This window comes from Rattus norvegicus, chromosome 4, assembly GCF_021556685.1.
Source record: "Rattus norvegicus strain SHRSP/BbbUtx chromosome 4, alternate assembly SHRSP_T2T, whole genome shotgun sequence".
NCBI lineage: Eukaryota > Metazoa > Chordata > Mammalia > Rodentia > Muridae > Rattus > Rattus norvegicus.
This window is the reverse complement of record NC_141537.1, coordinates 13830730-13847131: the sequence shown is the minus strand read 5'-3', so window position 1 is coordinate 13847131 and position 16402 is coordinate 13830730. Positions and strand designations below refer to the sequence as shown.

Here is a 16402-nt window from a genome sequence, read left to right as displayed (position 1 = left end):
TCTTAGAAGAGCAATTTCAAATACCAATGTAACTGCCTCTGATTTAAGGTATTTCAGTGGATATGATCTCCAGATATAATTCCAATACTGCAGCAGCTAGCAAATCTTCAAGGTCTTCCCACTTGCCACAACACCAGAATTACTGACTGCGAATCTCAGAATATATGGGAGAACTGTTTTGAACTCCATTGAAGGGTTTCTGTTTTATGTATTCACCATCTAGACCAGTGGTTCTCAACTTTCCTAAGGCCGTGACCCTTTAATATAATCCCTCATGTTGCAGTGATCCCCAGCCATAAAATTATCTTATTGCCACTTCATAGCTGCAATTCTGCGACTGTTAGGAGTAGTAATGTATGTCTCTGTTTTGCAGGATATTTGACATGTGACCCCTCCCCTGAAAGAGGTTGCAAACAAAAGGTTGAGAACCACAAATCTAGAATGTCTACCTTAGTTTGGGGGCTGTTGTCAGAGAACATCGTAGCCTGCAATTGAAGTAGGAACACCTGTTGCTAATAGTTTTGGAAGTCAGGGTTCCAAAATCAAAGTACTGGACTAGTTAGCGGGTGCCTTGCTATGTCTTCACACACCGAGGGCCAGAGAGTTCTCCTTCACAAGGACACCAATACCCCATTCATAGAGGACTCATACTTATGACTGAATGACCTCAAAGGGGCTCTATTTTCTAGCTCCATATGATAGTATTATAACACACAAATGGCTGGAAGACACAAATGTTCAGTTCAAGTTCTATGTATGAGATCCCCAGTTCTTGGAACGCTATTCCTCCTCTGACTTGGCCACTTTCTGACCACCCATTGGTATTTGCTGGCATTCTCTATTTTCTGGATAACCTTGTTAACATCCCAAGCCTGGATCTGGTGCTATCTCAAACTTCTAAGCTTTCCCAGAAAACGACAACTGGGCTGTTCTGTGTTTGCACAGCTAGCTGCCTACGTGCTTCCACTGAATTGATAGCCACAAGCAAGGGAAGAAATGTCTCTGCCTTTTCATGTTCATAGGGTTCAGCCCAGTCTGAGCTCTCAAACAATTGTTGAATGAATGAATAAACATTTTTCATTTCATTCATCAATATCATGTTTTAAAAAGTGGTATCATACCCTTAAATGGCACAATATGAGGTATAAGAATGTTAGTAGTCAAAAGAGCTGTCTTGGAAAAGTTATCTTTAGGTAACTGGTTCAGTGAGCCTTGGGTTTCTACAGGAAGAGAGGACGCAAATGTTCAAACCTTGACCGTTGCTCCAGGGAAGAAAAGCCAGTTGCCCGTGTCTACTGGGTCGAGGCTGTCCTCCAGAATGACTTGTCTGTGGGCCGAATTGATGACCAGGATGTTATCCAGGGCCCAGCAGGCTTCGTACACCTCACCCACACGCAGGCTGTCCTGTTTCCACTGGAACTGCACGTTCTCCCCTTTGGCGTCCTCAGGAAGGTAGAGGATATGGATGATGGTGCTCACGTTGGAAGGGGCTCTGGAACGAGTGGTGAGAAGGGAGGTCAAGCTTGCAGGTTAAGACCGAGGCCTCGCGATGAATACGCAATGCTCGTTACAGACGAAATGCAAGCCCATGCTCCAACCGGCAGTGTCTGCTGCTTGTTACGGTTTTCTCATTAAAGAGAGCACTGTGTTCAAACAAGCCAGGAAAAGGGCGGTGGCAGAGAGAGTGGCACAAGCTGCTATCACAATACGAAAGGAGCCAAGTGGTGTCTAGAAGAATTTTGGCACACGGTAGAGATCCCGTAAAATCAGTCATTTGATAAGAAAAAAAGAAAAATTGAAATTAAGTAATGCTGATTTTCATTTTGAGATTATGCATCAATTGGAGGCCACTGTATGTGGTATGTTTAAGGTAAATGTATATATAGATGTACTTATATGATGTGTATGTGATATGTTTAAGTATATAATAGATGTATATGTTTAAGTATATATACATATATGTATATACATGATAGTCATTATATAACAGCCATTTTATTTTTATTCACTAGATACATTTTTATATCTGATGACTGACTGAAATATGAAATTTGCTATAGAATTAAATGTATTCACTTGTAATTATTTAACAACTGTATACAGGCCAATCTCTTAAAAACTGATATAATTTAATAAGCTTTTTATATAATATCTGTTAGAATCTAGCTCTTTCTGTTATAGAAGACAAGTTTTATTAATCCTTTTCCTCTACCAAAGTAGAAATCTGCTGTTGTAAAAATGATCGTTTTAGCTGAGATTAAAAATGGTGCTAAAATGCAAACTAGTGGTAGGCTGGGCTCGCTATAAATCAGGTTTGGAAGGGCCGGAGAAAAAGCCATATTTTTCGCTCACCAGCGAAGCACATATATATCTTCAGAATTGTCAGAGGGGTTATGGATGGTGGAGCTCACCTTTGGGGCAATCAATTCCCTTCTCATTTACAATAGTTTATGGTATTTTTTTTAGCTTCAAAAAGAATTTAAAGTGATGAAGAGAATGTATTTGGTTTCAGATGGGGGTTGGGAAAGACGTTCATGCTGATCGCCAACGGTAAGGGCAATCTGCACACGTGACTATGGTGGTTTGGTATGCGGCCTAGAATCGGAAGTGTCATTTCATGAGAAAAATTCAGTGTGCTCAGCTGAATGTGATGCTCTTGTATGCAGTCAAATGTGCACTTTTATTCTTACCACTTCAAAAGCACATAGCCCTTTTCTAGCAGGAAGTACACATTGTAATTTACTCCAGTTATGATTTAATATAGTAAAAGGGGAGCTGTGGGGATGAAGGTAAAGTTTCTATACATAGGCTGGTTTGAATGCATCCATTCAGATGCTTAAGTATCCGATCTGAATGCACTTTCAAAACCTAGAAAATAGAAAGAGTGGCAAATATTGTTATAAAGTTGACACGGTATGTTAGAGCTTAGTGTGCAGTGACCACCAGTAAATTAACCCCACCCAGGCATGGTGGAATCATTTATTAAAATCCTAACTTTACCTTTCTCAGTTTTGTTAGACTAGAGCTTATGTGGGTTTTATTTTGTGAAATATATTTATATTTCTAGAAACTCTGTACAAATTGGTTAGTATTAAAGATTATCAACCTAATTTTTCTTCTGCTTCCCTAAACAGATCACTGTCCTCTTAATATAAAGAAAAGAGCTAATGAAAAACAAATGTCACAAAATGTCATATTTGATGGAAAATGTACTACTTAAAATGTTTCCAACTTAAGAAATAGCCCAGTGGCCGCAATCCCTTTAATGGGGAATAATTTAATGTGGGGCTGTGGCCCTCATCGCAGCAGACACTGCTTCTATCTGGAAGCGTAGGATATTGTTTTCCTTTTCATTTCATTTTTGTAACCAATTGTCCATTCCGAATTTTAGTCCCTGGAGTAAGTTCTGCTGTAGCGGTAAGCATGATCTGGGATTTTCTAAGCCTATCAAGTCTTTCCAACATTAGAGCGTTCCTTTTACCAGGAGCATCCTACTTCATTTTCTCATCGAAGAACTCTTGAAATAAAGAAGATGCAGGATTTGAAGCTGGGCCTGTGTGACGTTAGGAGTGACAGGTGATGCAAAAGGCCTTGCAGCCATGAGCTCACATCACCATGGACAGGGATGGATGGATCAGGGGGTTGGTATGGCCATGCTCTCAGCTCTGCATGTCAGACACAGTCAGGTCACCCCCTGCTTGCCACAGCTGGTGATGGTATGTGGCAAAGGATGCTCTCTCAAACGTTAGGATAGGATCCCAAATGGGATGTTGTCCAAAACTGGTCAGTACAGGGAGTGTGGACAGTAGGAAGTTATGAATGGGAGAGTTATAATCTAGCAATGTCTTCCTCAAGTAGGACAGGCTGTAAGATGCTTACTCATGACTTGAGAAATGAACAACCAAAGTATTTTAACTATACAGAAAGAAGTCAGGATAGAACGGACGCAACTAGAGGTGTAGAAGTCTTCCTACAACAGATCTCCAGCAAATACTGGAAATGGTAACAAACCTAATCTTCTCGAGCTGAATCCAATCGGCAGTATTGTTCTTGGCATATGACACAATGATGCTGGGGTCAGAGTAGCTAAATCGACAGGATCCTGACCCTACAAACAGGAATAACAACAAATCTCACGGTTAGAAAACAACGCAATTACAAGCAATATCCCCGTGAACATTTCCATTTCCCTGTAAATAGTCCCCCGTAAATATCTTCAATATTTAAAAATATCTAAATGATTCTTCCTTTATTCCTACTATGTCAAAGTTTCCTGTGTTCTGTTATAATGAATATAATCTTAATAAACAACCTTAGGAACTGGAAGGAAGGTAAAAAAAAAAAATCCAGGTTTCTTTAGAGACATATGAACTACTTAAATTAGATTAAAATAAACAGCTCTGTGGAAACAAATATCTAAATTGATTGAATGATTAATAATGCCACTGTTGCTTTGAAGCTTAGTATCAATTGAGAGTGATTACTTTAAATGGTGTACAAGTCACTGAATTGGGGGCAAGTCACCGTTCTCTTGTTCTCTTTATGTGTGCTAGCTAGAGGGTGCAGGTGCACAGGAGGAACTAAAACACTGAGGAAGCATTCTAGTTCTAAATGCACACTGACTATTGGAGACGTGACAGACGTCCCTTTACAACACTTGATATTTAAGGCAGAGACACAGTATCTCTCTCACTGTGAGGATTAGGTAGTTGCTTCTCATCACTCTCTCTAAGATTGGAGGACGAACACCAAAGGAAGTTCTAGAACTGATGAAGAATTTCAGTCTTCATTTTCAACCAGTTCATATAATGAAGAATGGCCTGAGTGCAATTTCAGAGCTCTCAGAAAACCCCAAACAGTCATGAAGCATTTGCTACAAGTTTACTGTAACGAATGTATCAGAGTTTTTTTTTTTAATATTGCAGTAAAAACAAATGAACCAAAAGGAAAAGAAACAGAACAATTTGTGTTTAACTTTCACCCATCTGCTAGGAGAGCCTCCATTTCAGCAAAGAGCATCTGTTGATGGTTTTCCATTTGCAGAAGTCAGGGCGCCAAGCGTTCGTCAGACTAATTTACTTCATTTCAGCAGTGTTTAGTAGAAAGCCGGTTAGTTTGAAACTGCCGAAGCTGGCAATGTGCTAAAAGACCAAACAGCAGTTTTCCTAGATTTATCCTCACAGCTGAAATGCAGGTGAAAAGGGGTGAAGGGAAGGGGTAGCCAACAGGACGCACCCAGCTACCCTGCTCTACATGGAAACCCACCTTATGCCACTGCAACTGTTGCTAAATTCTACCTTTCGTGAACAGCTGGTTAAAATAAACATCAAACTGTGTGGCTGGAAAGGGAAGCTGGCAGGATCCGTGGGACAAATCCAACAAGAATGAAGTCTGGTAGGGAATGGCATTTCAGGGGAAGTCCAGACTAGTTCGAAGTTTTTTATATTTTGCATATCCCAAGGGCTTAAAAGTCAATGAATGAGGTGAATCCTTGTAAAGGACAGAATAACAACCAGAAAGTTACACACAGAATGCAAAATCCTGCAAATTGTTTATAAAGCAAGCATAGGAAGAATGTTGACACACACCGGATAGATATTAAAGACACCCTGATAGCACCTGTGTTTTCTATCAATGTGTTACAAGCTTAAACTTTGATCCCAGCATTGTCTCTCAGACCACAGTTGTTGCTATGGTTTCAGTGATCTTCCTTCAATCACTCAGTCTTTAAGTTCTTACAGTGCTGCTATTTCTACAGTGAGTGATTGCACTGAATGGGGTCTGGCATCTGAGAAATGGATCTGCAAAGGAGGGTTGTTTGCATTTGACAGTTAGCATTGTTGTTATTATCTAGTCTTATCTCTGTTAGATTGTCGGGTGCCTTAGATGTGAGAGAAATTAAAGAGGTACTGGTTTCAGGGATCCCACTCCATATGAAAGAATCTTAGAGAAGCAGGAACTCTGCACATCTCATCTGGTTACAGGGAGTTGGAAGCAGCATTGGGCACCAGAGAATGCAAGAATGCAGAGAAGGGTTACTATCGCCTCCCCTCTCCTACTCAAGGGTCAAACAGCCATGTTGAGTTGGGAAAGAACAGATCTCACAAAGCTGACTGGGCTCTATGTGACAAGGGGGATTTCAGTCTCAAAGGAGTTTATGTGAGGAACAGTTTTACTCAGGTACCAGGGTCACTCTGAGTATGGGGCGTGATTCATCCACTGGACTGGTGCCATTTGTAAGAGTGACCCAGGAGTAGTCTCTGCGTAAGGCAGGTCTCAGAGGAACACTTCTCCAGAAGGTGCTTCCTCCAAGCTGGTAGTTCTCACCTCAGTTCCCTTGCCAGGCCATTTATACCCAGTGTCATGGCCACTTGTACCCTTAACTTAAGTCATGGCCACTTATACCCAGAACCCAAGTCATGGCCACTTATACCCAGAACCCAAGCCATGGTCTCCCAGGTGAAAACCCCTCCATTGGAACCCTTTGCGATCACCCTGGTACAATTCTATTCTTGAAAGTCCCTATTTGATCACTTTATGCTGATGTGCTGAGAGACTCGGGAATTAGTAAACATTATAAAGGAGGGCACGGGGAAGTCACTCATTTACAGAGTACACAAGTGAGGTCAGGGGAGGCTGGAAGTGGGGTACTGAGCTAATCACAGTTACAGACACCCAGCAAGAGCTAATGAGGACCCCTTAGACTGTGGGAAGGAGGAGATGGAGTAAAGAACCCCTTTTAGATCTGAGAGAACTTACAATCCAGTGACTGAGGAAAAGTAACTCAAGAGTCACGTGTCTCTGTTTCATAGGTGTGCCACAAGTTTAAGCTCGTAACACATTGATAGAAAACACAGGTGCTATCAGGGTGTCTTTAATATCTATCCAGTGCGTGTCAACATTCTTCCTATGCTTGCTTTGTAAACAATTTGCAGGATTTTGCATTCTGTGTTTAACTTTCTGGTTGTTATTCTGTCCTTTACTGACACTAAAATTAAATGTCAGATTTCAGGTTAACTGCACTGGTATCCTAATGAATGAATTCTAATGGTAACTTGAAAATCTGTCACTAAGCCATGCCCCAAACCTTATCATTATAACATCCCCCCCAAAAAAATTATAGTAAACTTGGTCTGAATCTCAGTTAAAAGTTGTAACTAAAATTAATCATGAAACCACAGCCCTGGTCCTGTGTAAATAGTAGTGTCCCTATGATAATTTGGAAAAAGCAGACGAGTAACTTTCTGCCTTTCTGCCTTTGTCAGTGGCAGCAGGGCCACAAGGATAAGCAATCACTTAATCAATGAGTCAAGTAAGCGCTAATGTCAGGGCCATGTGGGAATCTGGAATTCTACATTCTTATTCAGTCGCTTTTCTCCTGATGTTAGCTATCACTCTGGAAAAACAGACCTCAGACCAGCCCTTCTTCCCTATGAAGTAAAGCATTCTTTATGATCACATTTACACAGGTTCTGTGGCAGCCAGAGATGTATCTGCATGGCTCTGACACCCTCCCTTTATTCTGCTGCGCTCACTCCCACACTCTCAGACGCCTGCCTTTACCTGGCCACCTTCAGTAAGATTCTCCCCCACCATTCTCGGAACCCAGATTTAATTTCTTTCTCGCACCGCTATGTCCACAGTCATTCGTTTGACAACATCCTCCTCCCTCCATAGCATTGGCTCTACCAGAGCAGAGATTTCATTTCTCAGATCCTGTCCCCAGTTCTCATTGAAGAGCTGACTGAACAGTTATCAAATGAAATAAGTGTTCTCCAGACTTCTCGAAGGTCCTTTGGAAATGTACTAACACACTGTGGTGTCGCCACCACTGGCTCCCTTTAGCTCCTCCTTCTTTAGGACAGGGAATGGAGAGTTACAGCCTCTGTCCACCAGCATGGCGACTGAAACCCCTGCTGTCTTCTAAGTTTGCACCGAGAGACAATGCCAACGCTGCCCTTTGTTCTTGCTTTAACACCGCCCTTTGGCGACACAAATCAACAACCGGGAAAGTAAAGCTGTAGCAGCTGCATCTGCATTTCTCCAGTGGGTAACCTTAACTAAGATAGTATATAGAACAATGCTTCCTGATGTGGTTGTCTGAATAGGTCTGGCTCGCACAGACTCATGCGTTTGAAGGTTTGGCCTGTAGGGAGCAGCACTATTAGGAAGTGTGGGCTTGTTGGAGTGGGTGTGGCCTTGTTGGAGGAGGTGTGGCCTTGTTGGAGGAAGTGCGTCACGGTGGAGGCGGGATTTGAGGTCGTCTATACTCAAGCTACAGCCCGCCAGTGTGATACACAATCTTATCCTGCTGTCTGCACATCAAGATGAACTCTCAGCTCCTCCTGCACACCATTACGCCTCTTGCCACGATGACAATGGAGTAAACCTCTGAATCTGTAAGCCAGCCACAGTGACGTGTTGTCCTTTATAAAAGTTGCCATGTTCATAGTGTCTCTTCACAGCAAGAAACCCTTCCTAAGACATCTGACAAAATGTTTTCCTGGATAACTTGTGATCACTTATAATACTCAGTTCTAAGATATTACAGTACTATGGCAAAACATTTAAGAAATCATGAAAACAGGCACTTTTTTTTTAAACGAAGAGTTTCCAGGGACCTATTTTCCTTCACTTACTCAATGGTGGGTGGAGGGTTCATTTGGTATGCACATCCCCTCTCCCCATGTTTCTCTCCTATTTATATGGACATCAAAATTTGTGTGTTGGCATATATGCATTGTAAAGTCTCATGCTACAGAACACTCTGAATATAAAGAAGATCCTTGGCTTCAAAACCTACATTAATAGGTCTAACTGCACAAAATATAGCAGTATATAGAAATCACCATGGACCTTGTAGATGACTATGATATATTGCAAAAGCAATAGAATAGAAAGTGTTAAAGATGCCCTGGGAACTCAAAAGGAAATGCAGAGGCAACTAGCAGGATACAGATACAAAAGGTCATGAAACGGTTTATCAGAATGACTTAATACAATGTGTATAAATACAGTGCTCACGTCTAACATATTTACCATGGACGGAAATGCATTTAACACTGAACTGACTTGCATGTATTGGCATCTTCCAGGGCCCTGTTGGGAGCTCTAGCAACATGCTACATGATAGCATTTTAAAATATGTGCTGTCTCCATTCTTACGACCCCTCATGCTGCCTCTTACGGCAGCCAGTGGTGATGGCAGCATGGGGATATTTGCGAAGGAGAAGCTGATTTGAAGATTCATTTATTGTGGGTTGCTCTGACATGTTTCTGGAGTTCTCTCTACTTTAGAGTAGTGTTATTCCCAATATGAAAAGGGCTGCTAGGGACTCCTACAGCCCACTGTGCTGACTCACACAGCACCATGACTCAAAGGCAACGATGACACATTGGTTAATCAATGACGTCAATCCAAACATTAGCTTAAGGTTAGTCACTGCACAGGGAAAGTTAAAAGTACCCTGAAGTCTAAATGAGACTTTTTTCTGTCTAAGAATCATCCCTAAAATTATCTCTGTGCTCTTGATTGAAAACATTACAAAATGAAATATCTTAAGAGCACGTAGCCAGTCACAAGTATCAACATTCTAGGGCTATCAAACAAATTTCCTGATTCTGTAATGTCTGCAGAATGGTAAGTTTCTAAAGATCTGATACTAGTTGTAATTCTAAATGAATAAACAGAGTTGTGCCTTAATTTAACTTTATGGTTTTACTTATTTTTTATTAGAGAAACTCTTATCATGCCCCTCCAAACTATGAATCAAATGTACCCACAAACCCCAGCTCTCCTCCTGCTGAGAACAAACGCAGTAGGATTATTCCTGAGTTTCAGGCATGTTCAAGAGCCCTAGTACCAGAGGATAGCAAGTCTCACTCCAAATTTTATTTTCTCCCATTCTGAGCACGGTGCCACCCAGTGATAAATTATTTTAATGATAGAAAGAGAGTAGGGGTGTGTATGGCTAGGTCCAGCTATCCTGGGATGTATAGACTCTACTCTATAGATGCTTACTTTTCTTTGTTCGTTTGGTTGTTTTTGAGACAAGGTCTCAATATGTCTCTCTGATTGTCCTGGAATTTACTCTGCAGACCACGCTGGCCTCAAACTCACTGAGGTCTACCTGCCTCTGCCTCCTGAGCATGGGGATGAAAGGTGTGTGCCACTATGCCCGGCTGTGTAGATACTTCAAAGCAGCACACTGCCCATGGCGAATGCATATAATTCTGCCAATTTAAAACAAATAGGTATACCAAAATGCTTTGAAGAACGAGAAAGAACTTAGAATTTCTAAAATTCTTTTCTCTATCTCTGAATCAAAATGTTCCGCTAAGGGAATAGATCACATTACCATTCGGTTGGGATTGAAGAAATTACTTTGAAGTCGTTTGCTTACATAAGAAATATTCAGCTTGGGAGTTGAGTCTGAATAAGGTCTCTCGAAGCTCAGACATTCAATAGAAGCTCAAGAGGACCAGCAGGTCCCAGGACCTGCCCCCCTGGATTGCTTCTGTGCTACACTGACCCACTAGGGCCTCTACAGAGCTGTCACAGAGCCAATATTCTCAAGGACACACTAGCACGTGATGAAATGGCAATTGTAACTGCGAGTCAAACACAGCCCACCTGAAGCTCACTGTGCAGCCACTCGGCATCCCGCACCCACGTGGAGGAGACTCTAAGAATCTCCTGGAACCGGGAACTCTTCAAAAGTCGTAAGAGATGTTTATTTCCTTCTATCAATTTTGGTAGGTGACATAAAATAAGCAACTTTATAGCTTTTGACGTAACATCAAGGCCATCCGAAGACAGAAATATTAGTAACCTCTAGTGAACACCGGCGGGTTACTCCTTCCTTGGGAAGGGAGCTGTGTAGGCTCTTAATTCCAAGAGGCTTAGTGGATAATAGACATTATATAGTTTGTTTATTAAATTTACAGATTTCAGAAAGGAAAAATGGGCACATATACTATGTAACATGCTATGCCCCAAGCAAAGCCTTGGCAAAGCCTCCTTATCAAATGCATTAACATTTCTGCAGCAAACTGTGTGCATATTCAAGTCAAGTCTCGCTGGCAAATGAATTCATGCCATGCCAGGTTTGCAGCTGCGGACATTAAAACACGAGCCTGGCTTGTGCCTTTCCTCTTATTTTATTGTTTATAATCTGAAGCTGTAGATCGGGGGCTGTGGGTTTGCATCTTTGGCAGCTCCGTCTATTTCTTTCTCCTTTATAGTAACAGGATAAATCAACTGGAGTTTCATGTCTCAAGGCCTGGGTAGTTTTTCACATGGTTATGCCCTTTCCCACTAATCTCGGAACTTTCTAAAGTAAATCAGAGCACAACACAGTAGAAGGCGGTATTGTCCTCTTGGGGGTTGGTAGTGGTTGCGGAGAGCAGTCTCCGACTGCCAGAGTTGTGCCTTAAAAGCAATCTGCCTTTTAAAATGCAGCACTGAGCCTCAGAAGGAGAGGTCGGATCTCACGGAATTGATAGATGGGCAAGAACACTGGCAGAAATCATGCCTCTAGCTAACATAGTGGGGCCATAAATACTGCAGGCTCGAGGAGTGTCTGCACAGAGCCCCGTGGAGGACTCCGACGGCACGAGTGCCACAGATGCCATCACTCAATCCTCAGCCTCTGGGATGAGCAGGCTGTAGACGCTGCATGTAAATGACAGCATTTGATATAAAAACATCAAAAAGTTATGGAGGGCATGCAATCTGGCTGCTTAGGGTTCCTTGCTATGATCGAAGCAAATCTTAGCAGGATCAACATGCCCCTTCATCTTTCAAGGTGGGTGAATGGAGGACAGGACCATTCACTCAAGATTGGTAAGAAAGAGATGAACGGGCGACTTTGAGGAAAGCTTTTAAAAGGCTAGCCAGTGTCCCTCCCGGGAGCTCACCTGCTACTCTGAGCTGCGGCAATCAAGAAGTAGACGTGCCTCACTCTAAAGTGACGTTGGAAAATGTGATGGGGAATGTGAACCCACTACAATAGTTACATTGGTAATCGTATTTAATGCTTTAAAAAAATGAGCTATGAGTAATATTTTATGATTCACTGTGGGGGGGGGCAATCACAATGCCCCGAAGGCATCAAAGAAAATAGCAAGAGCTTATTTGCTACTTTGTGATTTCCCTTTAAAATAATCCTGCCACAATCAAGACTACCATTATCTACATGATTGACTTTTCTTGATAGTGAATGTCTGTTTAATAATTTCCCTGGATGCAGGTGTGCAATGACAGTGCAGAAAATGACTATCCCACACTGAAAGCTTTATTTCCACCTCCACGGAACCTGCAGGAAACAGTCTAGGCCCACTGGTTTACTTGCTATGGTAACAAACTGACCTGCTATTACTATGAGAGCAATAGTGTATGTATTTAGTTAGTATGTGTCAAGTCTAGAAGTATTAACCTACAAGCCGTAACTAAAACATGGCCTCAAGTTTAAACACTAACTGCTGTCATTTTCAGGTCAGATTAGCCCCACCTAGTTTTCACGTTTGTTTTGTTTCTTTCCTACTCTACAGACCCTGCATTATTGTAGCAGTTTTCTGTCCTGGCATATTGCTTTCTATCTTGTTACAATCTGATACAAATTTGCATAATTTATAAATGGATACATTATAATTAGCTCTTCTCTAATAGAACTTTGGCTTATTTTCTAACACTGCTAAAGTAGGTAGTTTTTATTCTACTTGTCTTACTGCACACCAGCTATCCCAGAATGCCACAGAATAAATGCAGTGTTCAAGACAAGTGAGAAAATCTACCAGGAAAGATGAAGGTTTTGTCTTAAGTATGTTATTTTACCAGATCTCAGATCACGAGTTAAAGAAATACTAAGGAGTGGATGCAGAGGGAAGACGGTCGTTGGCTGAGTCTGTGCTCTATCTGGCCCCCAGTAGGCAGGCTCTTAGTTGCAGACTGCACGTCCGATGGCATTAAACATCCTTGAATGCAGGACGATCCTGGATTTCATGAAAGGCAGGCTTGTGCCTGCATGAAAAGCTGGCAGCCTATGCCCTGCTGAAGTTCAGGGGCCAAGGCCAAAGAGGCAGTGTTTTGATTCATGGGTAAAAGGCTGGGCAGGGAAGAATGCTTACTCCATCAGATAATGTCTTGTGGCAGCCCAGGCAGGAAATGTCCTGGGGCTTCTAGGTTCCAAATGCCATAAATGGGAATCATGGCTGAAAGAACACCACAGATAATCACTTTAATTAAGAACTGTTCTATTCTATACAAAGGAACGCCCTGGAAATATTCTTGGACCTGTTAAGAACAAATGAATTCAATTTTGATAAAATAGGACAACCATAGTTATTTATTTGATAAATAATTATTTTATTAATAGAAATTGTTAGCTTAGAGAAATAAATATGTCCATAATATTTGATCAGCATTGAATTATCAATTAATAATTATTTAAACATGGAAATCTAGGGTTTAATGTTTGCATTGCTATTGTGCCCACTGAAAATACTCCTGAGTTAAAGTTTGACATTTTATAATTTATAAGTATAATTATATTTAAAATTTATAATTAAGGAAAAATGACGTCATAAAAAGAATTATTATACATAGAAAGATTAATTCTAAGTATTTACTCAAAATGGTATTAAGGATTAGGAGTAGTCACAATAAAAGAGTCAAATTGATGACCCCTCAGAAATATTCTGTAGGTATTAAAACCATGTTTCTTTTAAATCTCCCAAATGTAGGAACACTGTGTTTTGAGAGCAAGTGTTCCATTTTTTTGTTTGGTATCTGTTTATTTTTAAAATGAGGATACCATGGAGCAATGACTTCTGCTTGGGGTTGAATCTGTCGTGAACAGGATCTGGGCACAGAAATGTGATGGTGTCTGACCTGTTCATATCTCGTTCACCTTCCTGGTTAGAACCTCGTTAGGGGACCTGTCCCAGCGTACGGCAGATGGACAGTGTCCACAGGGTCGGAAGTGAACAGCTGTCCTCCCTATCGTGCCTTTCTCTCTTTCAGTCCTATCCCCATTTTCTTCACTGTAACTTCCCCACCCATCACAGGAAGAGGCGTGAAGGTCTGAGTTGTCCGTGGACTTCCCCTGCCTACGCCACCACCGCAGCGATCAGGAATAACTGTGATCATGGATATGACGTGGAACACCGTTCCTCGGTCACGTCCCTCAGCTGTGAATTAAACTCATCTAGTCCCTGTGTGTCTAAAGCCACAAAGACAGACATGCGTGCCGGTCCTTGGTGAACATCCAAGCAATGAAGGGTAAAAGCAGAGGTGCAGAAATGGCCGGTGTGCACGTCAAAACAGAATGAAGTAGATGTCACAAATGAATCTGTGAGGACTCGCAGGTCCAGAATAGCCGGACCTTCAGCTGATTCCCAGCAGTGTGGGGCTGGAGAGACACCGTCTACACTGATGATCAACTTCGCACTCTGCACACGCTTATGTAGTCCTTCTATGAGGAAAACCCCAGAAACGCACTGGCAGAATGTAGTTGTGAATGAATTAGTAACGGATGAATTATTATGTTTATTATTTAAGAACCATCAGATGAATGATAGAGGGAACATTCCAAGGGAGAGGACATAATCTTTACCTTCCAACAGTGAACTCGAATTTAGACAATGTTCATCTTTTATTTAGTTACTGGTTCTAGTAATTAAATTTTAATCTAGAAGAATTTCCCAGAAACTTATGCTTGGTGTAATTTTACTGCAGTATTTAAACTGATAACAATAATCTCTTTAAAAGAGCACTTAATTCTTCGGTGTGCAAAGGATTTGAAATATATAAATGTATTTCAAAATTAACTATACATATTTTAATTTAAACGTATCTTTTTTTTTTTTTTTGGTTCTTTTTTTCGGAGCTGGGGACCGAACCCAGGGCCTTGCGCTTCCTAGGTAAGCGCTCTACCACTGAGCTAAATCCCCAGCCCCCTTAAACGTATCTTTTAAGATGTATATGCCATAGAGAGGCATAGGCCACTCCTGTGATGAAAAAGCTTTCCCTGGTCAAAATCAGCTCTAACAGTTATTCACTAAATTAGGGAAATATAGAAATATTCTACATATACATATTCAGGTTTATATGTGTTAACATATATCCTTAGAGACATGAAAATCAAGTCATAAATGTAATTTTAATGTACTTTATACCTGGGAATTTTTTTTATAGCAAAAACGTGTATTGAGCTTCAACTTCAAAAAGTATAAACATTAAATTAATTCTGCTATTAAAATCTTCTAAAATTCCAATTCTTATTTACGTTTGTTTTGAGCTCAGCTCACCAGAGATTTTCTTGGTATGACACAGATTGATCTCCATGTTTCAGACAGGGCTTTGCTATTTGATGATAACCTCTCCAAGGTCTGTCTTAGCAAGGAGAGCAGTGCTTGCAAAGTTGAGGACTCTAATTTAAAACATGGTTTATAATCTCAGGATGTTTGTGGAGGAGGTGAGCAGTCGTTCACACAGAGGTACCGAAGGCTCAATTTCTCCTCCCTCTCAATTACCTGCCCTAAAAGAACTGAGAAAATGTATCCAGTGGATGAAGCTCTGGGTAAATAAGGTGTTTATGAATTGGGCTCAAGGGCGAGATGAGCAGTTTCACTGTGCCGTGCAAGCTATAATCTCTCATACGAGTGGCATTTTATCTCTTTATTTAGTAAAAATATGAAGCAACATTTCTCTTCTCTTTCCATAACTTTCTCAATCAGCCAGGAGTACCTCGAACTCTGGGTTACTCTGGGGGTTAGTTTTCAAAACATGGCCATGGGAAGTAGGCAGCTCCTGTTCATCTCAAAGAGACTCTGGCCTAAGCTCTATGGAAAGCAACTCTGGCCTCACATACTAATATCTAAATATAAAGCAGATATGATCTATAAAGCATCTGATGATGTCTTGACATTATTAAAGCAAACCAAAAGCAATATAGAACACAGGCGTCCCTCTAGCAAAAAACATACAAGCATACAATGTCCAGTGTAAGACACACACTCACAACCTCCCAATATATGAACACAATAACCCCGGACACACAACCATCCAATATAAAAAACAAAACAAAAGCCCTAGACAATTATTATTAATAAAGCCAAACTTAAAAAGGAAATTAATTTAATTTTATGAATTTCAACAAACAATAGATTCTAATTGACTTCAATAACTCCATCCTGTTGAGCACAAGAGTATACATTTCTGCCTACTCCTGTCAGTAGATGCAATGTTTATTGGCGATTCCTAGTTTTCTTCGGGATCCTCTCCATTCATCAACATCCTTAGATTGTTTCTCTAAAAACATTTTTGTCACGAAAGTCTGTATCGCACCAGCTTAACAGGTATCTTGATGCCACTGTCACTCTGGCAGTAAATCTCTATTTG

General features: G+C 41.0%; 1 protein-coding gene across 7 annotated transcripts in view; it reads right to left on the bottom strand.

The window, feature by feature from the left end:
• Positions 1–16402, bottom strand: part of Reln (reelin) — a 420816-nt gene that overhangs the window by 186020 nt on the left and 218394 nt on the right. For all 7 annotated transcript variants that reach the window (XM_087655993.1, XM_087655991.1, XM_087655994.1 and 4 more), the window contains 2 exon segments: positions 4012–4108; positions 1252–1492 (listed from right to left, as the gene is read on the bottom strand). In XM_087655993.1, the coding sequence (XP_087512119.1) occupies positions 1252–1492; positions 4012–4108 (338 nt within the window).